General features: G+C 37.7%; 1 protein-coding gene across 50 annotated transcripts in view; it reads left to right on the forward strand.

Moving 5' to 3' along the window:
- Positions 1 to 25,477, forward strand: part of PRIMPOL (primase and DNA directed polymerase) — a 57,945-nt gene that overhangs the window by 258 nt on the left and 32,210 nt on the right. For 12 of the 50 annotated variants that reach the window (XR_014830418.1, XR_014830425.1, XR_014830419.1 and 9 more), the window contains exons 2-7: positions 885 to 962; positions 5,090 to 5,329; positions 7,446 to 7,543; positions 8,396 to 8,525; positions 13,277 to 13,424; positions 16,925 to 17,212. Coding sequence is in view for 41 of the 50 variants with exons in the window: in XM_013984037.3 (XP_013839491.3) it covers positions 5,150 to 5,329; positions 7,446 to 7,543; positions 8,396 to 8,525; positions 13,277 to 13,424; positions 16,925 to 17,212 (844 nt within the window). In the remaining 9 variants the exon portion in view is untranslated. Of the gene's footprint in view, positions 1 to 884; positions 963 to 5,089; positions 5,330 to 6,274; positions 6,497 to 7,445; positions 7,544 to 8,290; positions 8,526 to 13,276; positions 13,425 to 16,924; positions 17,213 to 25,477 lie in introns of all 50 variants that reach the window. The other 38 variants (XR_014830420.1, XR_014830422.1, XR_014830426.1 and 35 more) reach the window with 11 other exon arrangements.

Here is a 25,477-nt window from a genome sequence, read left to right on the forward strand (position 1 = left end):
TAACGGAGGGGCCCTGAAGGCCGCACAGGACCCCAGAGGCAAAGAGAAGGGAGTCCCGGGCGGCCGCTCCTGGAGGAAGGGAAGCCGGCCGCAGCCCTTAGGTCACCCCCATTTCCCTGTACCTAAATCAAGAGCCCTAATCGCCCTCCGTTTGAACCCCCAGCCTATTTGGGGTCACGAACTCTTTTCAGACCCGGTATCATTTTCGCACAAGGATATACCAATGCAGCTGAGCAGGCTATTCTTCGCCAATTTCAAGGGGTTCATGACATCCTGATGAGTCCGGGGCCCCGGGTGAAGGACTAGTCCACTCCCCACACTTTGTTCATTTGGATATAAATCAGGGGCGATGTTTTGTGCACAAATACACTTCGTTCTGTGTACGGCCTGTGTTCCTTGTGTTCGTGGAGTGCTCATCTGTGCTCTTACCTTTTCTTACTCTTTCAACAAGCCCTGGAGGTAGGAATTACAATTCCCACCTGGGCTTTAAAAGGCTAATTAGTTTGCTCTAATTCAGTTACACGAGTTAAAACTCACCTCCCAAGAATGAAACCTAGGCCTTTATCCCTCCCATATTGAGAGAGGACCGTGTTTGACCTTTTTCTGCTGCAGTAAAATAGGAAGAGTAGGACACATTCCCAATCTCAACAGTGATTAGCATGCAGTTATTCATAAGGAAGGCAGTACTGTACCATTTTTTTTAGCTAGTGCTGTTATGTAATAGTGAAGCCCAGACCCCTTTCTTACTAAAATGAAACTTCTGTTGCAGCAGCAGCAGCAGTTTTCTGTTGTTATGTAAATTACACTTAAGAGAAACTTTAATTATAGCAAAACAGTTGGCTGAAGGCAATGTCTTCTGACTTAGTCTGATGATTTCTTTTTAGCAGAGGTGTCAGAGGTGGCAGAACTTGAACTGAGCCTCGAAGGGGAAGACTTTGGGGAAGGGGAAGACTTTGGGAAAGGTGAGTGGGGTGTTGCAGATGAGGGAGGGAAACCATACTTTAGGGCTCTTGGAGTGAGCCAGGTGCAGGCAATGGTCATTATTCATTTGGTGAGAAGGCTGAACAACAAGAAATCAAATAGGTAGCTGGTTTACGGCCAGATCCTGGAGATTTTGGACTTGCTGAGGTAAACTCCACTGTGCATTAATTATGTGATGCTCTGCATCATTAAGGCATGTCCTTGAGGAAATGTTAAGAAAATAGTCTTAAGCGTGTTTAATCTGGCCGAGTTAGGCTCTTTGGATGGGATATCTTGTGGGGATGGTAAAAAGGTGGAACTGGAAAACACAGTGTATCACTAGATGTTTTCTTCCCTACGGGAGATTTTTGGGAAATATGGGTAGTTTCAAGCATAGGCAGAATGACTGAGGTAGGAAAAAAAAAGTCAGTGAGTATATTTAGTTTCTTAAGGTATTATTCATCTGGGAAGTAAATTGTTATTACTGTAAATGAAATTTAATCACATATTTTATTACAAATACTTTAGCAGTGGAAGAAATAGTATAAATGTATTACAGGCAGCCAGGTGTTATAAAGGGAATTATATTAAGAAAACATTGCCAAATACCAGAACATTACCAAATATTAAAACTGGAACATGTATGCTAGAAAACAAAAAACTGTTGAATCTATCCTCAGGGCAGAAGGAGAAGTCGGAGTTGGGAAGTAGGAATTGACTTGTGATTAGACAAAAAAGAAACCAGATGAACTGGGCTGGAGAGAACCACAGCAGGCAGGCTTCAGCTTCCCCCAGAAGCTAATAATGAAGCATGTGCTGCCTAGTCCTGGGAACTAGGCCATCAAGTGTCACACCTGAGCAAGTTTAGGTATAAACTTAGGTTAGCTGTCTGAATCATCTCTTTACCTTTATCCTCACTGCCCCTTCTCCCACTAGTTATTCTGAAAAGACTAAGCTAGCCTTTGTTCTAGCCTGACCATGTTTTAGTTGTAAAATTGGCATCAAAAATGATTAGACAAACATTCCAGTGCAGTGCTAAGAAATAATAGAGCTCTCAAGCCTGTTATTTTAAAATACAACAGATGTTTTTCTTTGAAACTTGGAAATTGTTACCAAAAATAGTTATAGTCCCTGTGTAAAAAGAGGTTTTCATGTGTAATTATATATAAAGATAGGGGGGGAAAAAAAAAGACAGCACTATTTCCCCACCGTAAAAGCATTTCTAAAATGGTGCTGTATTCCTCCAGAGGGTAAGGATGAGGATTATGATGGTCCAAAACCAGAATGCCAGATGCCTTCCTGTTCGCTATTTCCTTTGCTTTAAAAAACAAAATTCAGCCCTGCTACTTGAATAGTCTAAGCCCTAGTAGTCTTTGAAACTGTGCAAAGAAAACGAGGGCATAACCTATTTTGAACTCCTCTCTTTCTGTTGCCATGCATAGTTTCCTCAAGTCTAGAAAGTGTTAAACTGGTTTTCCACTGTGACTCTGACTTTCACATATGATATACTTGTATGGTTATACCAATATTTTTACAAAGCCAGAATAAATTTTCCCAATGTTAGTGTAACTGTATGGAAACATCCACATAGTTATTTCCAGTCAAGTATTTGTTAGACGCTAGGGTCATAATTCCCATCCGATTGCATCCTGTGTATATTTTCTTCATTAAGTAGTAATCTGTGGGCTTTATTAAAAGTTAACTTCATGGAAGAAAGTCAGTTTCTCAGTTAAATTGTCTAAATGGAGAGGATTTTTATCTGTATGTGAAGCAGATTAAACTGAATACTCTGTCTAGCAATAAGTAACCATATCACTTTGATCAAAAAATTAACACAGTTGTATTAAAAATTGCTCCATCTCTTCAATCCAATGAAATTGTATTCCTTTCCTAGGCATGTTTGTTATGAAATTTATGTTGAAACCTGTAGAATTTTATTTCTGTTTCTTAGTTTATAATTTTCATGTGGATTAAGTGTAACTCTGAGAGCATAATCTTTAAGTTTGTTATGGTTGAAGTCAGATTTGAAATCTGTGGGTAAATACACCTTTTTTTCTAACAATGTCATGGCATTCCTACTCTTTCTTAATCTTTTAGGGTGATTCTATTTTTCCTTCCGAGAAAGTGTCAGTTGCCAGTGAGTGTGTTACAAAATTTTTTTTTTTTTGTCTTTTTTGTCTTTTTGTTGTTGTTGTTGTTGTTGCTGCTATTTCTTGGGCCGCTCCCGCGGCATATGGAGGTTCCCAGGCTAGGGGTTGAATCGGAGCTGCAGCCACCGGCCTACGCCAGAGCCACAGCAACGCGGGATCCGAGCCGCATCTGCAACCTACACCACAGCTCACGGCAACGCCAGATCGTTAACCTACTGAGCAAGGGCAGGGATTGAACCCGCAATCTCCTGGTTCCTAGTCGGATTCGTTAACCACTGCACCATGACGGGAACTCCTGTTGCAAAATTTTATGCTAAAATTCGAGAGCATAATTATCAACTTGATAAACACAAGTACTTGAAAGGAATTGGCAAAAGTAAATAGGGATTTTACCTTCAAATGCTTTAGTGTGTTGTTATTTCACTTAAAAAAAATGAACAACAAAACCTAATATATCTGTTTCTACATATATAAATTACCACATAGATGATATCAGTGAAGAAGGAAACTTAATTGTTTTTCTATGTGAAAAACCAGGTCAAAACTTTCTGGCTTTAAAAACAACAACAAATTAATTTTAGAGTTCTGTGGGTTGGCTGGGCAGTTTTTCACTGGATCTCTCACTTGAATTCATTCAGGCATACTCTAGCATTGAATTCAGATGATGGCTGGATGATCCAAAATGGTTTAGCTCACATTATATAGTTCATTGGTGTTGGCTATTAGCCTGGGAAACTTGGTTTTTCTCCAGATGGCCTTTTATCCTCTATGAGGCTAAAGTTACAGCATGACAGTCTCAGGGCAGGACCCCAGGATAGCCAAATCCAATGCAAAAGCACTTACTAAACCGCTACTTGTTTCACATTTGATGTGACAATGCCCAAACCAGTCACATGGCCAAGGTCTGTATGGGGAGTGGGCTTAGATGGCGTCTCTTGTTGGGAGGAATGCAAGAGAAGTTGTGCTCATTTTTTCCTCTACAGTGGAAGCTTTCCCTCCTTTTTAAAAAACCTATCCATTTTCCTTTGTAAAGAAACCATAATCCCAAATTGGAAAAGTATTGCCTGGCCCCATTACTTTGGCAACAAGTGTTAAAAATGCAATGATTTCACATTGACTAATCACAAAAATAGTCATTAAATTAACATAGGTTAAGATTTATTTATTTTTTAGTCATGATTGTGATTACCATACATCCCAAACCAAAGCTAACTAAAATTGTAATTCCTATTCATACCCTGGTTATCCTCTCAACTAATAGTTGTTTTGGGGAGAAAAGAAGACCAGTTGAACAGAAAAAGAGGGAAAAGGAGCTAAGAACTATACAATGGTGCCTAGAAATGAATTCTACACTAAGAAATAATAGCACAAAGAATTCCAGCTTTGGCACAAAGAGATCAGCAGCATCTTGGGAGCACTGGGACACAGGTTCAATCCCTGACCTGACACAGTGGGTTAAGGATCTGGCATTGCACAGCTGCAGCTTAGGTTATAACCGTGGTTTGGATCTGATACCTGGCCCAGGAACTCCATATGATGTAGGACAGCCAAAAAGAGAGAGAGAGAAATGATAGCACAAGAATGATGCCTATCAGTTGGGTGAGGTCAGTAGCACTTGATGCAACAAAATGGTTATGATAAAAACCACAGTGGTACCAAAACACTTATGTTTACACGAGGCATTGTAATTTGCAAAATATTTTCTTGTTTTATCACATCTACCCTCAAGATAACTACATAAGAGCATGTTGATTCCCATTTTGCAGCTGATTACAATTCAGGGAACTTCATTAACCTGTTCAAAACTGTAGCACATCTAATAAGATGGAGGAGATCTAAAGATTTCTTATAACCAGCCCTGTCCTTGTTTAACAAAATTTCATGCAAAGCATAAACCATAAAGCAAAGAAATAAGCAGAAGTGAGAAGTTTTACCAAACAAATATATTCTAAACAAGTCGACGTCATTGTTTGTTTTAGTGGTAACTGATACAGATTGTACATGGGATAGGATTTAGTCTCCCCTTAACGTCTGAATCAATGAAGCGAAAATGGGAAGCAAAATTGAAGCAAATTGAAGAACGAGCATCCTTGTATGAGAGGAAACCATTGTCCTCGGTGTACAGACCAAGACTGTCCAAGCCAGAAGAACCACCCTCCATTTGGAAACTATTTCATCGGCAATCTCAAGCTTTTAATTTTGTTAAAAGCTGTAAAGAGGTAATTTTTCTCATCTTTTTTTAGGGTGACTGTAGCTTAAGATTTCCAAAAAGAATCTATTGTTTGTCTTCACTTCAGGTCACATATTTTATCAGAAGAATTTAATTGCAATCTTATACTATTTAGGGAAAATATCTCTATGAATCATTAACCCTTTACTTTATATTAATAAAAAAGAATAACATCTCTAGTGCCAGTTTAAAAAATTGATAAGGACAGAAATGATACTGCTTAGAGTAAAAGTGACTGTATTCTTGGACTGGAAAATAATTGAATGAGTTTAAGAGTAAGGCTAAAATAATACCCACAAAAATATCAGGAAATGAGTGAGGGGAGTGTGAGATTTTAAGGATGAAATTAGGAAATGGAGATTTGAATTTAAACAATAGCAAATGAAAATGTCTCAAATATCATAGCTTAGATGTGTTGTAAGCCCCTAGAATTTAAATCATAGTACTAAGGCACACATGGTTTTTCTTCTCCTACTGTCCCATTTTGTGCTTTGGAGTAGGAGAGTGGATTTACATAATTTCCAACACATTAGGAGAGTGGGAGGAAGAAGTTCTTGCTTGCTACATGTTAACCCCACAAAAGGCATGGTGCTCAAAAATAAACAAGCAGGGGTGTGTTGCACATCTTTTGTTTGTTGGACACTGTGGGGACTATAAAGAAATATAATGAAAAGATGTGTGTGTGAAATCCATCATAAATATATTGTGATTCTGATCATTGATGATCTGTAAAAACTCAAAAGTGTTCAAAGTTTTTAAGGAGGAAGCATCTTCTTTCCCTAGTAGAGAAGCTCACATCTCATGAGAATAGGAAATATAAGAAAAATCTTTTGTGCTCATTCTGTGTCAGCCTAATTCATGTATCAGAAATTAAAATACTGACATTCATTTGATCTTGAATTATTTTTGTGTGTTTGTCTTTTGTCTTTTTTAGGGCCGCACCCATGGCGTATGGATGTTCCCAGGCTAGGGATCCAATCAGAGCTACAGCAACTTGGGATCCGAGCCACGACTTTGACCTACATCACAGCTCACTGCAAGCCGGATCCTTAACCCACCAAGTGAGGCCAGGGATCAAACCTGCAATCTCATCGTTCCTAGTCGCGTTCGTTTCTGCTGCGCCACAACAGGAACTCCGTGATCTTGAATTCTTAAGGTCAGTCAAACCCAGCTGTATGATTGCTGGGTTTACCAGTCATCAAGTTTATTAAATTTACCTTGGCAAGATTTTTTTAATAGGGCCAAGTAACAGTCATCTTATGATTACTCTCTCATGAAAATGGAGGTTTAGTTCCTTTATAGGTTCAACAGCTACCTTAGCTAAGCGGATACTTTTGTATTCCTTTTTTATGAGAAAAGGTAATTTGTGGTACTTGTTAAAGTTAAGCATTTTAAAACTTAAGCTTTTAAGATTAATATAAAAATATTGTATTTCTAAAAATGGTTCCTATGTGTTTTTATATATTGTAGAGAATTTATTAATTTTAGTGCAAATCATTTATAATAATGTTTAGGAAGTTTTAAAAAATAAGTTTCATCAACTAGCAAATAAAACTATGATAGGAAGTCAAAACTATAGTAGTTGAAAAATTATTTTTCCTCTCTTTTTTTAGTCTGGATGTTCTAATTGTTTCTGCTTTGAACATGTATTACCTGAGTGACTAAATATAAATAAATGCAAATGACTAGGGAGTTTCCTTTGAGGCTCAGTGGTTAACGAACCTAACTAGGAACCATGAGGATGTGGATACTATCCCTGGCCTCGGCTCAGTGGGTTAAGGATCCAGTGTTGTTGAGCTGTGGTGTAGGTCGAAGAAATGGCTGGGATCTGGCGTTGCGGTGGCTGTGGCGTAAGCTGGCAGCTCTAGCTCCAATTCGATCCCTAGCATGGGAAATTCTACATGCCATGAGGGCCTTAAAAAGCGAAAAAAAGTAAATAACTAGATTTTGATTGGCATAGATCTAGTGATTAGTTTTCTTGTTTTTAAATAATACAAATGTTTAAATTCCAGTTTTGGAAAATTCAAATGATAATCTTTATGAACATTTAATAGCTACAGTTGATTTTAAATTTAATTTTTTTTAATATTTCTGCTTTTATGAAGGATGTTCATGTTTTTGCTTTGGAGTGCAAAGTGGGTGATGGACAACGTATTTACCTTGTAACAACCTATACTGAACTTTGGTATTACTATAAATCCCGGTAAGTAGTTTATAAAGGACAGTGCTTTAAAGTTACATTTCCTTCATCTGGAAATGCTTGTGAAATTAAGTCAGGCTGTCTGGACTTTCATAGTTCTCAATCACACAGTTATTCTGTTATTGTTAGAGTTGAATTCTGGAGTTTCCTTATCATAGCAACACTGAATTATCTTACCAGGTGCTAGGAGGGAAAAATTATATGTGTTTTGAGTTCCTGTACTGTGCGATGACACAATTCCTCCATTACTTTTCTTTGTTCAAATTCCTAAAACCTTTGTATACAGTGTCATCCAGATTTCACTAAGCAGTTCATCATTTACTGATCAGGTCAGCATCTGTTCTCAGTAACTCATGTTAAAGTCACACCTCTTGGTGCCAGTGAGAATGTAACTGCAAATGTGAGCCTTGAAAGCTCATTGAAGTCAGGTGGTTCAGAATGTTTTCACTAGTTTTTAAAATATTCCTAATGAAAGTATGAAACTTAAAAATCCATGGAATCCCCATGGGATCTCAGTTTGAGAAAGCTCTTAATTTGCCTCATAGTGATACCAAAAATAAATGGAAAAGTGTTATCTGCTATCAGAATCATCTGTGAATAAATAACAGTATGAAGTTGACTATATTTTCTAGTTAAATAATGTTAACACAATATGATTGTTACATGTTGTTTGATGGACACTCTTGATACTGTGATCCATAAACCTATGGTGAGTAGTTAATTCACTTTATCATGTCTTCATTATGTCAGTTACATGTCATTAAATCACAGTTAATATCTTGAGATGCAAGAGCAACTTCTGTGATTTAGAAGGTATGAGATATAAACCTAACAACCTTGAACTGTTCAATGTAGAAGAAACCTCTTACACTGCTATGAAGTCATTCCTGAAAATGCTGTGTGCAAGCTTTATTTTGATTTGGAATTTAACAAACTTGCCAATCCAGAAGCTGATGGAAAAAAGATGGTTGCATTACTCATTGAGGTAAATTAGACTCATGTTTTCCTCCTTCTATCTACCTACATATTTTTCATTTTCTCATTCAGTCATTAAATGAATCCAGCCTATTAATATAGAGGTTCTTTGTTTCTCCTCCTTTTTGTTACCTTCCCTTTTCACTTTCGTTTCTTAATATTGCTTCTCTGAGGAAGCTTCTAGGAAGGAGAAAGGTTAGTTTATGTCCATGTATTTCATAATATTACTGTGTCTAGTAAAAAAAAAAAAAAACTAAGAAAGATGGCAGTTTGGGAATTTTCATTTCTTAGTTATATATTCTTCTACATTACAAATAGTTGACCCTGGTGAAAATTAGGCAAAGTCATTTTTACTCTAAAAATTGATGTTTGAGTTAAACATCAAGAAAATTTTGATAAAATAGTATAGAATTCTTGAGCTGGTAGAAATATTCTGTCTTACATCATCATAAATGAGGAAGCCAAAGCCTAGAAAGACTTAATTCCAATGCCAGATCCTACAGCTCATTATTGGCAAAATCTGATCTAGAAATACAACTTTCAGAGTTCCCTGGTGGCTCAGTGTGTTAAGCGTCTGGTGTTGTGACTGCAGCGGCCTAGGTTGCTCTGGCACAGGTTTGATCCCTGTCCCGGCAACTTCCGCATGTCACAGACATGGCCAAAAAATAAGAAAAGAAATACAACTGTCAGTTCCCTTTGCTTTTAAGAAAGAGAAGAGAGTGTAGTTCTAGTATATATTTTTGATTTAGCAGTGTCAAACCAGAAATTAGTAATAAAAAAGGAACATTAGCTTGTGCAACTAACGTCTATCAGATTTGTTTTTAAAATCTTTTAAGATTGTGTTACATTAAGATGTGTTAAAATTATGTTGAGGAGTTCCCGTCGTGGCGCAGTGGTTAACAAATCTGACTAGGAACCATGAGGTTGCGGGTTCGGTCCCTGGCCTTGCCCAGTGGGTTGGGGATCCAGCGTTGCCATGAGCTGTGGTATAGGCTGGCGGCTGCAGCTCTGATTGGACCCCTAGCCTGGGAGCCTCCATGTGCCATGGGAGTGGCCCTAGAAAAGGCAAAAAAAAAATAAATAAATAAATTATGTTGATTATTATTTGGCCTCAGAGTAGGTTTTAACTGCTTTTTAGATGTTAACTGTAGATGACTCGATGTTAAAAATATATCCGAATTAAAATGTTTTTGATTAAGAATATCTGCTGATTATGTTGGATCTCTACATGTTTTAATTTATTTGAAAAATGTATGCAAGTTCTTTTTTTTTTTTTTTTTTAAGTCATAATGTTAGCTTTCTCCTGGATTTGAAGCATAAGAAATTTGGGGAGGTGGAGGGAGTGGGATGGACTGGGAGTTTGGGGTTAATAGATGCAAACTATTGCATTTGGAGTGGATAAGCAATGAGATCCTGCTGATAGCACAGGGGACTATATCTAGTCACTTGTGATGGAACATGATGGAGGAAATAGGAAAAGAATGTGTATATATGTATGACTGGGTCACTTTGCTGTACAGTAGAAATTGACAGAACAGGGTAAATCAACTATAACAGAAAAAATAAAAATCATAAAAAATATATATGTAAGTTCCCCCACCCCTCAAAAAAGAAAGAAAAAAATGACAAAAGTTATATTTTTCTTAAGATAGCCATTTGGAGTTCCCGTCGTGGCGCAGTGGTTAACGAATCCGACTGGGAACCCTGAGGTTGCGGGTTCGATCCCTGCCCTTGCTCAGTGGGTTAACGATCCGGCGTTGCGATGAGCTGTGGTGTAGGTTGCAGACGCGGCTCCGATCCCGCGTTGCTGTGGCTCTGGCGTAGGTCAGTGGCTACAGCTCCGATTGGACCCCTAGCCTGGGAACCTCCATATGCTTTGGGAGCGGCCCAAAGAAATACCAAAGATTAAAAAAAAAAAAAAAAAAAAAGATAGCCATTGGACCCTTAAAAATAATTTTTTAAATGTTTTATTTCACTATAGTTCGTAAATTGTGTTTAATTTTTAACCTTAATTATGTTTTTAATAATCCGTAGATAATGACACTTTTCTGGTGTATGATACACTTCTGTAATCTAAGGTAGGATTTGTTACATGAGCTCTACATGGTCAAGAAGAAATTAAGATTCAGAGATTTTCACTGGTCCTTTAATATCGGGACACCATTAACGAGGAAGTACTTTATTGTATTAGAAACTGGTCCTTTAATATCGGGACACCATTAACGAGGAAGTACTTTATTGTATTAGAAACTAGAAATATCCCTAATGGAATTAATACTTAGTGCAAATATCATTTATAACACAGATTAGTAAACAGTGGTATGGCAAAGGTCATGTAAATGTTTAAAAATTTTTCCCCTAATTCTTTATACAGTCTTGCCCAAATTAGTCTTGAACAACTAATCTTTTACATCAACAAAAGTTGGAAAAAGTTGTAGAAATCTGAATTAAAAATTATACAGCATTTTTATTTAACATGTTCATCATGTTGGTAGAAAAGTTATTAGGATTATTTTACTTAATATAACCTTTACAAATGATTGTGTTGAAATTAATTTCATTTATTGATTGCTTTCTATGTAACCAGTGTATAATGCAGTAAGTACTTTTCCTTTGGAGTCTGTGTAAGGAGGCATAAATTAGGTTAGCTGTTATTATAACAGATGGTTAATAAATAAATGGCTAATAATAACTAGTGATAATGTATAATGCCCTTTGATTCAGTAACCTGACAATTTAAGCCACTTATGCCAAATGGGATGAATTCAGGTGCTAATGCATTTTATAAAACTGTTGACGGGTAACATTGCTCAAATAATCATTTATTTTTAAACTTTTGAGTTTTACAACTTAAATGTTTAAATAACTTTAAATGTAATTTAAATATAATTTAAACTTTAAATATAATTTAAATAAAATTGAAGTATAGTTGATTAACAATATTGTATTCATTTCAGGTGTATAATAGTGATTCAAAATTTTTATATAGATTGTACTCCATTTATAGTTATTGTAAAATATTGGCTATATTCCCTGTAACTTAAAATTTTATTTAAAATTTAACTTGGGAAAGAGAACTTAAGGAGATATGATAACTTTTATTACCTACAGAGTTGTTACATTTATTCTGTATAGCTCCAAAGTACAAAATTAGACTTTATTCATTTATCAAAATTTTTTCAGCCTCTGCTGTGCCTGGACACTAAGCATGCAGTGGTTAGCCCAAAGAAACCTGATTTCTGCCTTCACAGAATTTATCATGTAAGGGAGGACAATAAGTTAGGATAAATTTAGCTGCCGTAATAAAGACTTAAGACTTTCAGGCTTAAATAAGACTGAATGTTATTTTTCTCTTATGCAATACCTGCATGTGGCTTCATTGTATTAGGGACTAGTGTTGTTGCTTTGCTATTTCTAAGATGTTGCCCTTATTTACATTGTCCAAGAGGCTCACCACCACTGTGTCTGCATTCTGGTCAGTAGAAAATGGAGAAGGGGTGGACATGATCCTTGCCTTTAAAATTATAACTTAGAAGTGGAATATTTTCCTTCTACTCACATCTCATTGGCCAGAACTTAGTCACATGGCCACACCTTACTGCAAGGGAGTCTAGGAAATGTGGTCTTTATTCTGGATGGCCTCATATCTAGCTAATAATCAGGATTCTACTTCTGTAGATGTCAGAGAGACCAGATAATGAGGGATATTCTCTATAATAAAAGGAAACATCAAAATAATCACACAGATTAACATAAAATTGCAGCCATGTAAGTACTACAAATAGAGGTAGAGCATATGGGGGAATTTGATGTAGATAAGGAAATTGAAGATTTCTCTGAGAAAGGATTTACTGAAGAAAAGTAGTATCAGAGAGTATGGTGAGAGGTGGTGTGCTGTTGTAATACCAAAATAGCTTTAATAAACACAGTTTATTGTATAACTGCTAGGTATCCAAGTGTTTGGCAGTGTACAAACATATTTGCTAATCCCAAGGTAATCCTATATGGTAGTTCTTAGTACCTCACTTTTGCAAAAGAGAAGACTGAGGGTTCAGAAGTGACTTAACCGTATGGCTGCACGCTAATACATTTAAGCAGTTCCATGTGCCAGTCATTGGGCCACCTCTTTAATTTTCTCTTTGCTCCTTACAACAACCCCAAAAGTTAGGTTCCATTATTATTCCATTTCGAAGTTGAGGAATGTTAGGTTTGGACTTAACTAAAGTGACAAAGCCAAAACTCAAACCTAGATCTTTCTGACTCCAAATCCTGTGCTCCTAATCCTGTATTAGCTACCTTCCTATAATGCATAACTGTTTTCGTTATCAGCATCATCTTACCCCAGAGGCTATATTCTTGGAGGTATATTTGGGCTCAGTGTGTGTGAAGAACTTTCTGAAAAACTAAAACTATGAAATTAGTGACTTTTTAACTCACAGATGATATTTAAAGAAATGGTTAAAAAATATTTTTATTGTGATTTTAGAGATTAATGTATAAGATAAATTGTTCAAATTCTAAGAGCCCTTTAATCCTGAGAGCCTGTGAGTTTGTGAACATAAACATGTATAATAATTTAAATACATATATTTAACTGTATAAATTGGTATAGTTGTTATGAAATAAATAATCTGATACTACATCAAAATAAGAAACAGGTTAGACTTAACTTGTACCAAGATACTTGAGTTTTTGCTGTTGGAAAATTTTTAAAACAAATTAAAAAAATACTAATTCTTTACATTTTGCTTGTGTTTTCAGCATGTTTGTAAAGCACTTCAAGAGTTTTATGGGGTCAATTGTTCAGCTGAAGATGTTCTCAACTTGGATTCTAGCACCAATGAAAAATTTAGCCGCCATTTGATATTTCAGCTCCATGATGTGGCATTTAAAGATAACGTTCATGTTGGTAAGTATGCTATTTTTAAAAAAGTCACAAAAAGTTTTTTATGTTAAAACTTATATTTTCCTTTCCTCTCGAAGTTTTCTATTTGTCAGCTTTTATGGTTATTAACCTGTCCTAAAAAAACGAGTCCTGATTTTTCATATTTTCAGGATTTGCCTTTTGTTCTAGACCTATCTTCCTGTTCTAGACACATTTGAGACACATTAATGTACTCAGGCTATCCTTGGCATTAGTGTCTTTTGCTGTAGATATTGGAATGGCTATGCATGCCCTGGTCCTGGTTTCTGTTCCAACAGGAGTCATTCCAGAAGTAATGACTAAGCAGGATAGGCCTAATTCAAGTCTTAATCTATGATGCCTCAGATCTAGATTTCTGACCTTTGCTTCAGCCTTGCCTTAGCTTTTTTTTTTTTTTTGAGGGCTGCACCCACGGCATATGGAAGTTTCCAGGCTAGGTAGGGGTCCAATTGGAGCTACAGTTGCCAGCCTACTCCACAGTCACAGCAACGGGGAATCCAAGCCATATCTGCAACCTACACCAGAGCTCACGGCAATGCCGATCTCTGACCTACTGAGCAAGGCCAGGGCTTGAACCCACATCCTCATGGATGCTAGTTGGATTTGTTTCTGCTGCTTCACAATGGAAACTCCCAGCCTTGCCTTAGCTTTTAATACATGAGGACCGGGGCTTGGGTTCCAGACCACACCCAGGAAGACTTGTTTATTGTTCCAGGCCAAACTTTAGGGTCAAAGAAAAATCTAGATGTGTAAGTCCGAAAGTGTAACTAGAGGATTAATTCCAGGACTGCACATTTAAAGATATAGGCCCAGGTATAAAATGAAGTCAGTCCAAAGGGGAACAAATAGGCAGAAAGGGAACACTGAAAACCAAGGTCTGGATGAAAGCCAAAATCCTGAGTGTATATCAAAGTAGGAGTGGGACAGGTATTCCTGGGTCCAGATAACAGCCAATTGACTGAAGCTCAGGTAACAGGTAATCCATTTTAGAACAAGTGTCTGACAATTTCAAGGGTACCTAGGGTAAAAGGACTGGCATAAAAGTCAGGAACATAATTGCTAGGTTGGGGTAATAGTAGGTCACAGTGACCTTGTGTGCTGTGTACCCAGGACTCTTTATTATCTCCCTATTTCCTATTAGCTTAGTTGGACATTTCTTCTTTGTCTCTTTCCTTCATTCCTTGGATGTTAGTAATTGTTGAATCTATTCTTGTCCATCTGTTCACTCTGTAACCTTCGTGATCATCCACAGTTGTGGCTTCAGTTCCCATCTGTGCATTGGTAATTCTCAAATCCTCATCTGCAGCCAGGATCGTTCTTCCTATTAAACACCCCCACACAGACATTTGACACTTCCTCAGCACGTCCTAGACCGAGGTCCTCATCTTTTCCCCCAGACTTGCTCTTCCTCCTGTGATGTAGATAATCAGGGTGGTATCGCTGTTCACCCACTTACCCAGGTAGTTACCCTGACTCAGTTTACTTGTTTAGTCAGCTGGCTAGAGTGATGTCGTTATAACACTGTGTGCCTCAGACCCTTCCAGGATTATTCCTTGTCTTCAGGTAAAAGTCCAGGCGGTTTAGTTTGCATGATGAGGCTCACTGTGTACTGGCCTTCTCTCTTACCACTTGGCGCATCTAACTTCATCCTTCACTTAGCTCCCACCAGGGCCACATTTTCTTTAGTCCCCGGGTCTTTGCACCTTTGACACTGCCATCTGACCAGTTCACCTAGTCTGTTAAGACTCAGAGTAGGTATTGTCAGAAGCTATTTCTGTCACATCCCAAACTCTTAAGACTGAGGTTCGTGTTTCCTCTGGTTTGCATAGAATGGCCAGTGCCTATCATGACAGAGGATTCACTACTTCTGGAGGTAATTTATTTCTGGTGTTTTGTCTTCTCTATTCTACTTAATATTTCTTTAGGGCATAGATCGTTTCTTATTCACTGTTATATTTCCAGAGCTTATCAGATAATAATGTCTGTATCAATAATATTAATATAACTATCAGCAACAATCATAAATATAAATTGACATTTAATAAATATTTACTGAATGTTAAGTGGGCTCTACTGTCTGGTTGTGGAGATAGAGTCCTAAGCAAGATATTTCTTTGATTCCTATTTATTCCTCATAGTCTGCTCTGTGACTCCTGGTCACAGGCTGAAAATGGAGATTTGTTGCTAGGGAAGAAGAGGAGAATAGAAATTTGACAGGTAATTAGCAGTTTCTGCTACAGATAATCTTCCCAAGGCAGCTGACATTCAAGCTGGACTTAAATTCCATCATATGGAAAGACACGCTTTACTCTCAGAACAGTAAAAGTGTAGAGATAAAGAGTTTGAGACTAATTAAGGAGCGGTGGGGGTGTAGTGTGACTACAGTGAGAGACACAGTCAGGCCTGATTCATGGGTTCCATCTGAGGCTTTGCTCCTGTAAAACTATGAACTGTCAGAACCACAGATGCAGAGATTATGAAATAGTCCAATTCCCTCCTTTAGTTCCCCTCCCTCAGTGGATCTCTTGGTAAAGACAGCACCACCACTAATATTTAGAGCTCTTAGAATAAATACTAAAATACAATAAATATATTTACTTGTCTTAGTTCTGGACATTAGTTATTGGGCTACAACGCAGCTCATGACCAATTATAGGGAAAGGCAGGAGGAGCAAGAACCTGAAACTGATGGCTGTGAACGCCAGGCTTCTTGGGGCATGTCGTGGCAGATAAGGAGAGGGGATAGGTCCTGAGAAATTGGCCAACGTCCTGACTTAAGCGAATGTGACAGATTCTGTGTTTCTGTGCATGATCTTGGCAGCACTGTTTCCTCATACAAACCTTGCATTCTTTAATCATCGATTGTGAATGTAAATTATACTCAATTTGTATTAATAATAGTGATGCTTTTTTGGTGACAGGGTGTTAGGCCCAGGCCCAAACTAGCAACAGTGACAAATCTTCTCACATTACCTTCTCGCCTAAGATGATTTGTTTATAAGTTACAGCAAGCTTCTCTGGCAAACGGAATTTAAAAAGTAAAAGATGTTACATGGCGTTCCCGTTGTGGCTCAGTGGTAATGAAATCGATTGGTGTCCATGAGGACGTGAGTTCAATCCTGGGGCCTTGCTCAATGGGTTGGGGATCTGGCATTGCTGTGAGCTGTGGTATAGGTTGCAGATGCGGCTTGGATCTGATGTTGCTGTGACTGTGGTGTAGGCCAGCAGCTGCAGCTCCATTTGACCCCTGGCCTTGGAACTATGCCGTGGGTGTGGCCCTGGAAAGCAAAAATAAATAGGAAAAGATATTATAAGAAGTACAGGAGAGTTATGTTACAGTTTGTAATAACAATTCAGTTTTAAAACCGGAATTTAAACATAGAAGCCTTACTGTGTAAAATTGTCATATGTAGATTTGTAACTAGATCTCAAGTTATAGTTTGCAGAAAAGAAGAATTAGATTAACATTTTTATTTTTCCTTTAGGTAATTTTGTGAAAAAAATTTTACAGCCTGCTTTTCACTTGCTTGCTGGTGAAGATGATGATATGATTCCAGAGACAGTGGACCATGGATTTTCCCATTTTCCTGGAACACAAGTTAAACAAGGAATTTCCTTGAGTGAAACGTCCACAGATAAGGATATAGGAGAGAGCTGGTCATTGAATTCAGAGAAACTGGAGAGGCTGGGTGCAGCTAAGCAAAGCAGTCCTGATCTTTCATTTTTAGTTGTGAAGAATAACACAGGAGAAAAGCATCTTTTTGTAGATCTAGGTAAGTAGAATTGACAGCTCTCCCTCACTCTGGTCTTGTGTACCTCTGAGTGACACCAGTCAGTGCCTACAAAGTCACTTTGCTTAGGATTCTTACTAGCACCACTGCTCCACAGTGACCATGGTGTCATTAGCAGAATATGATCAGGGGGCTCAGGTGCAGGAAATCTAGTAGATGTCTGTTCAGAGATCTTAGAGCAGCCCTGTGGGAACAGCAGCCTGGCCTGAGCTCCAGGAAAGAAGGACTCTGACTGGCTCCTACTCTGAAATGTCCACAGGGTGTATGATGGAACAGGTGGATCAGCACTCTTTAACACTGCTGAGGGGTTTGATTAGATGAAATAAATTGTAAAAAACAGATACGATGTAAAAAGGGTGCTCTTAGGTGGTAAAGTCAAGCTGGTGTTTTCTGCAGTGAAGAGCTTTGCAGTAGCAGCAGGGGCTACTACATGTCATCAGCTTCCTGCTATGATCAAACTGGCGGCTTCTTCAGTCGCTCTTTCTTCTGCTTTACTTGCCTCTGGTCTCTAAACCTGAAGATATATGGAACACTGGGCACAAGGTATCACACAGGCTAGTCAGGATCCCTAATTCTGCTGAGCTCCAGTTTGGTGAACTAAACTTCATTTTTATATTGAGTTTTAGCTTGTGATTTGAAAAGCCATAAGAGCATTTTTGCCATTGATCCTTAGAGCAACTCGGAGAGCTTCATTGTCTACAGGTTGAAGGAAAGCAGGTTTAAACTATAAGCAAGACTACCAGACCAAACAGGCCGAGAGTAGGGAAGTGTTTCTGCTGTATTGCCTGTCCTTCTAGTACTCCTGACAACCATGTTATCAGAAATTTGGAACTATAACAGGTATACTTTGTTTTATTGTACTTTGTGGATACTTAACGTTTTTTATAAATTAAAGGTTTGTGACAGCCCAGCGTTGAATACTGTTACTGCAGTTTTTCCAATAGCATTTGCTCATTTTGTGTCTCTGTTGCATTTGGTAATTCTTGGCAATATTTCAAATTTTTGCATTATTATTTTTGTTTTGATCTATGATTAGTGATCTTTGATGTTACTACTATGATTTGCTGAAGGCTAGAGTGATGGTTAGCATTTTTTAGCAATAAATTATTTCTCAGTTAAGTTGTGTACGTTTTAAAAGATATTGCTATTGTACCTTTAATAGACTACAGTATAATGTAAACAATCAACCCTCACCACAGCAGTGACTTGAGTGCTGCAATGGCACCACCAGATCCTTAACCTGCTGAGCCGCAAGAGAACTCCTATGATCCTTTTAATGTTAAGTGTTCAAATTGGTTTGCTAATATTTTGCTAAGGATTTTTAGGTTTATGTCGATCAGTGATACTGGTCTGTAATTTTCTTATGGTATCCTTGTCTAGTTTTGGTATCAGGGTAATGTTGGTCTTGTAAAGTGAGTTTGGAAATGATCATCCTCTTCTCTTCTTTGAAAGAGTTGAAAAGGATATTGATTCCTTGAATGTTTGGTCAAATTCACATTTGAAGTCATCTGGTCCTGGATTTTTATTTGTTGGGAGGTTTTTGTTTACTGATTCAATATCCTTACTGGTACGTAGTCCATTCAGATTTTCGGTTTCTTCACGATACAGTCTGGGCAGATTGTATGTTTCTAGGAATTTATCCATTTATTCAAGTTTGTCCTGATTGTTGGCCCAAAATTGTTCATAGCAGTCTCTTACAGTCCTTTTTATCAGTTGTAACATCTTCTCTTTGAATTTTTTTTTTTTTATTTATCTGAATCCTCTCTTGGTGAGACTACTTAAGGTTTGTACATGTTGTTTATCTTTTCAAAGAACCAGCTTTTGGTTTTGTTGCTCTTTTATCATGTTAGTCTATTCCATTTATTTCTGCTCTTCTCTTTGTTATTTAATTCCTTCTACTAAGTTTGAGCTTTGTTTGTTCTTATTTTTCCAGTTCCTTGATTTATGAAGTTAGATTGAGATTTTTTTTTGTTCCTTGTAGTAGGCCTGTATCACTATGAACTTCCCTTTTAGAACTATTGTTACATTGTATACATTTTGGTATGTTGTATTTCTCTTTTGTCTCAAGATGTTTTTTGATTTCTCCTTTGATTTCTTGGCTTATTGTTTATTCATTAGCATCTTACTTAATCTCCACATACATGTGAATTTTCAAGTTTTCTTTTTTTTTAATTTTATAATTTTTATTTTTTCCATTATAGCTGGTTTACAGTGTTCTATCAATTTTCTGCTGTTCAGTAAGGTGACCCAGTCACACATACATGTATACATTCTTTTTTCTCACATTATCATGCTCCATAAGTGATTAGATATACTTCCAGTGCTATATATTGCTTCTCCATTCCAAAGTCAATAATTTGCATATATTAACCCCAAATTCTCAATTCATCCCACTCCCTCCTGCTCCCCCTTGGCATCCACAAGTGTTCTCCAAGTCCATGATTTTCTTTTCTGTGGAAAGATTCATTTGTACCATATATTAGATTTCAGATATGTGATATCATGTGGTATTTGTCTTTGCCTTTCTGACTTACTTCACTTAGTATGAGAGTCTCTAGTTCCATGCGTGTTACTGCAAATGGCATTATTTTGTTCTTTTTTATGGCTGTATAGTGTTCCACTGTGTATATATACCGCATCTTAATCCATTCATCTGTCAATGGACATTTAAGTTGTTTCCATGTCTTGGCTATTGCAAATAGTGCTGCTCTGAACATAAGGGTGCATGCGTCTTCTTCAAGGAAAGTTTTGTCCAGATATATGCCCAAGAGTGGGACTTCTGGGTCATATGGTAGATCTATATGGAGTTTTCTAAGGTACCTCCATACTGTTTTCCGTAGTATTTGTACCGCTTTACATTTCCACCAACAGTGCAGGAGGGTTCTCTTTTCTCCACATCCTTTCTGGCATTTGTTATTTGTGGACTTATTAATGATGGCCATTCTAACTGGTGTGAGGTGGTACCTCATGGTAGTTTCGATTTGCATTTCTCTAATAATCAGTGATGTTGAGCATTTTTTTCATGTGCTTGTTAGCTATCTGTATATCTTCTTTGGAGAAGTGTCTATTTAGGTCTTTTACCCATTTATCAATTGGGTTGTTGGCTTTTTTGCTGTTGAGTTGTATAAGTTGTTTGTATATTTTAGAGATGAAGCCCTTGTCAGTTGCATCATTTGAAGCTATTTTCTCCCATTCTGTAAGTTGGCTTTTTGGTTTCTTTTTGGTTTCTGTTGCTGTGCAAAAGCTTGTCAGTTTGATTAGGTCCCATTGGTTTATTTTTGCTTTTATTTCTGTTGCTTTGGGAGGCTGACCTGAGAATACATTTGTAATGTTGATATCAGAGAATGTTTTGCCTATGTTTTCTTCTAGGAGTTTGATGGCGTCTTGTCTTACATTTAAGTCTTTAAGCCATTTTGAGGTTATTTTGGTGCACAGTGTGAGGGTGTGTTTCAGTTTCATTGATTTACATGCAGCTGTCCAGGTTTCCCAGCAATACTTGCTGAAATGACTGTCTTTTTCCCATTTTATGTTCTTGCCTGCTTTGTCGAAGATTAATTGACTGCAGGTGTCTGGGTTTATTTCTGGGTTCTCTATTCTGTTCCATTGTTCTGTATGGGTGTTTTGGTACCATTACCACACTGTCTTGATGACTGTGGCTTTGTAACACTGCCTGAAGTCTGGGAGAGTGATGCCTCCTGCTTGGTTTTTGTTCCTCGGAATTGCTTTGGCAATTCTGGGTCTTTTGTAGTTCCATATAAATTTTTGGATTTTCTAGTTCTGTGAAAAATGTTGTGGGTAATTTGATAGGAGTTGCATTGACTGTAGATTGCTTTGTGTAGTATGGCCATTTTTACAATATTAATTTTTCTAACCCAGGAGCATGGAATATCTTTCCATTTCTTTGAATCCTCTTTAATTTCCTTGATTAATGTTTTATAGTTCTAAGCATATGAATCTTTTCACCTCCTTGGTCAGATTATTCCCAGGGATTTGTTTTTTTGGGGGGTGCAGTTTTAAAAGGTATTGTATTTTTGTATTCCTTTTCTAATATTTCATTGTTAGTATACAGAAATGACTGATTTCTGAATGTTAATCAGAAATTAACATTCTGCTAATCCTGCTACTTTGCTGAACTTGTCGATCAGAGTAGTTTTTGAGTTGAGTCCTTAAGGTTTTCTGTATATAGTATCATGTTATCTGCATACAGTGACAATTTTACCTCTCCCAATTTGGATACCTTTTATTTCTTTTGTTTGTCTAATTGCTGTGGCTAGCACTTCCAATACTTGTTGAATAAAAGTGGTGAGACTGGGCATCCTTGTCTTGTTCCAGATTTTAATGGGAAGGCTTTCAGCTTTTCTCCATTGATCATTATATTTGCTGTGGGTTGTCATAAATGGCTTTTATTATGTTAAGGTATGTTCCCTCTATACCCACTTTGGTAAAAGTTTTTATCATGAATGGGTGTTGGACTTTGTCAAATGCTTCCTCTGCATCTATCGAGATGATCATGTGGTTTTTGACTTTTGTTAATGTGGTGTATGACGTTGATTGATTTGCATATGTTGAACCATCCTTGTGCACCTGGATGAATCCGTCTTAATTGTGATGTATGATTTTTTTGTCTTTTTAGGGCTGCACCCGTGGCACATGGAGGTTCCCAAGCTAGGGGTCCAATTGGAGCTACAGCCATCGGCCTATGTGAGAGCCATGGCAACGCCAGATCCAAGCCATGTCTGTGACCTACACCACAGCTCATGGCCATGCCAGATCCTTAACCCACTAAGCGAGGCCAGGGGTCGAACCCTCAATCTCATGGTTCCTAGTTGGATTTGTTTCTGCTGCATCACAGTGGGAACTCCTGATCTTTTTTATATGTTTTGGGATTCAGTTGGCTAAAATTTTGTTGAGAATTTTTGCCTCTATATTCATCAAAGATTTGGCCTATAGTTTTCTTTTTGGTGGTATCTTTGTCTGGTTTTGGCATTAGGGTGATGGTGGCATCATAGAGTGGCTTAGGGAGTGTTCCTTCTTCTTCAACCTTTTGGAAAATTAAAGGAGGATGGGTATAAATTCCTCTTTGTATGTTTGATAGAATTCACTTATGAAGCCATCAGCTCCTGGACCTTTATTTGTAGGGAGTGTTTTTATTACATATTCAATTTCATTTCTAGTGATTGGTCTGTTCAGTTGCTCTATTCCTTCTTCTCTCTCTCTCTCTCTTTTTTTTTTTTTTTTTGTCTTTTTGTCTTTTCTAGGGCTGCACCCATGGAATATGGAGATTCCCAGGCTAGGGGTCTAATCAGAGTTGTAGCCACCAGCCTATGCTAGAGCCAGAGCGACACGGGATCTGAGTCAGGTCTGCTACCTACACTACAGTTCATGGCAACGCCGGATCCTTAACCCTCTGAGCACGGCCAGGAATTGAACCTGCAACCTCATGGTTCCCAGTTGGATTTGTTAACCACTGAGCCATGACGGAAACTCCTGATATATTTCTTCTTGATTCAGTTTTGGCGGGCTCTAAGTCTCTAGAAACTTGTCCATTTCTTCTAGGTTGTCAAATTTTTTTTTTTTTTTTTTTTTTTTTTTTTTGTCTTTTTGTCTTTTTGTTGTTGTTGCTATTTCTTGGGCCGCTCCCGCGGCATATGGAGGTTCCCAGGCTAGGGGTTGAATCGGAGCTGTAGCCACCGGCCTACGCCAGAGCCACAGCAACGCGGGATCCGAGCCGCGTCTGCAACCTACACCACAGCTCACGGCAACGCCAGATCGTTAACCCACTGAGCAAGGGCAGGGACCGAACCCGCAACCTCATGGTTCCTAGTCGGATTCGTTTAACCACTGCGCCACGACGGGAACTCCTAGGTTGTCAAATTTGTTGGTGTACAATTGTTCATAGTATTTTCTTACAGTTTTTTGTATTTCTGCAGTATCCAATGTGATTTCTCCTTTTTCATTTCTTTTTTTTTTTTTTTTTTTTTTTTGTCTTTTTTGTCTTTTTTGTTTGTTGTTGTTGTTGTTGCTATCTCTTGGGCCGCTTCCGCGGCATATGGAGGTTCCCAGGCTAGGGGTTGAATCGGAGCTGTAGCCACCGGCCTACGCCAGAGACACAGCAACGCGGGATCCGAGCCACGTCTGCAACCTACACCACAGCTCACGGCAACGCCGGATCATTAACCCACTGAGCAAGGGCAGGGACCGAACCCGCGACCTCATGGTTCCTAGTCGGATTCGTTAACCACTGTGCCACGACGGGAACTCCCTCCTTTTTCATTTCTTATTTTGTTTATTTTTGGTTTTTTTTCTCTTCTTGGTCAGTCTGGCCAGAAGTTTTGTCAATTTTGTTTACCTTTTCCAAGAACAGCTCTTGGTTTTATTGATTGTTTTCTGTTGTTTTTTGAATCTCTATTTTATTGATTTCCTCTCTGATCTTTATGATTTCCTTCCTTCTGCTGACTTTAGGTTTGTTTGTTCTTTTTCTAATTCATTTAGATGTTGGGTTAAGTTGTCAATTTGAGATTTTTCTTTTTTTGAGGAAGGTCCGTATTGCTATGAATTTCCCTCTAAGCATTGCTTTTGCATCCCATAGATTTGGAGTGGTTGTGTCTTCATTATCATTTGTTTTGAGGTATTTTTAGATTTCCTTCTTGATTTCCTCAAGACCCATTTGTTTTTTAGTAGCATGTTGTTTAGTCTCCATGTAGTCAGCTTTTTCTCGTTCTTTTCCTGTGGTTGATTTCTACTTTTGTGCCATTGTAGTCAGAGAAGATACTTGAAATAATTTCTATACTCTTAAATTTGTTGAGCTTAGCTTTGTGCCCCAGTATGTGATTGATCCTTGAGAATGTTCCATGCTCTTGAGAAGAATGTATATTTTGATTGTTTTGAATGTAATGTGTCCTGAAAATGTTGATTAAGTCTAACTTTTTTATTGTGTCATTTAGGATCTCTGTTGCCTTATTGATTTTCTGTCTAGAGGATCTGTCCATTGATGTGAATGGAGTGTTAAAGTCTCCCTCATTATTGTATTCCTATCAATTTCTACCTTTGTGTCTGTTAGTATTTGTAGGTATCTGGGTGCTCCTATATTGGGGCATATATATTGACGATTGTACTGTCCTCTTCTTGAATGGGTCCTTTTACCATTAAATAGTGTCCTTCTTTGTCTTTCTTTATGGCCTTCATTTTAAAGTCTGTTTTGTCCGATATGAGTATTGCAGTTCTTGCTTTCCTGTCTTGTCCATTGACATGAACTATCTTTCCTCATCCTCTCACTTTCAATCAATATGTGCCCTTTGCCCTAAGGTGAGTCTCTCCTAGACAGCAGGTTGTAGGTTTTTGCTTTTTTATCCAATCTGCCACTGTGTGTCTTTTGACTGGAGCATTCAGTCCATTGACATTTAAGGTAATTATTGACATATATGTATTTATTGTCATTTTAAACCTTGTTTTCCACTTGATTCTATGTTTCTCCTTTCTTCCTTTATTTTTTTGGTTGGATGATTTCCATTTATTTTATCCTTGAGTACTTTTTTTTTTTTAGTTTTTGTGACTGTAATGTTTGATTTTGATTTGTGGTTGCCCTGTTTTTTAAGTACATTAACCTCTTCCTGTATCTTCTTCTTTAGCCTGATAGTCAAATAATAGGCTCATACACATTATTTTTTAAAAAAAAGAGTTTATATTTTCTTACTTTCCTTCTCCACATTCTATGATTTTGAAGTCCCTTTTTAACATCTTCATAAGTGTCCTTTTGCTGTTTCTTGTGTTTATCATCACTTTTACAGTAGGTTTTTTTTTTTTTTCTTTCCTTTTTTAGATCTGTATGCTGGCTTATTTAAGTGATTGCTTTCCAATTGTGGTTTCCTTCATCCTATTTCTTCTTACTTCCTTCTTTATTTAGAGAAGCCCTTTCAGTATTTTAGAATGGGTTTAATATTGCTGTACTCTTTTAACTTTTGTCTGTTGGAGAAATTCTTTATTTCCCCTTCTATTTTAAATGATATTCTTGCTGGATAGAGTATTCTAGGCTGCAAATTTTTTCCTTTCAGAACTTTAAATATATCTTGCTACTCCCTTCTGGCTGGTAGTGTTTCTGTAGAGAAATCAGCTGATAGCCTTATGGGGGTTCCCTTATTATTAACACTTTGTGTTTCTCTTGCTGCCTTGAGAGTCCTCTCTCTCTCTCTCTCTTTTTTTTTTTTTTTGTCTTTTTGCCATTTCTTGGGCCCCTCCTGTGGCATATGG

Source organism: Sus scrofa, chromosome 15 (genome assembly GCF_054392235.1).
Source record: "Sus scrofa isolate SSC_HxYL_T2T_F1_AM1 chromosome 15, Sscrofa_HxYL_maternal_Yorkshire_Landrace_v2.0, whole genome shotgun sequence".
NCBI classification, from domain to species: Eukaryota; Metazoa; Chordata; class Mammalia; order Artiodactyla; family Suidae; genus Sus; species Sus scrofa.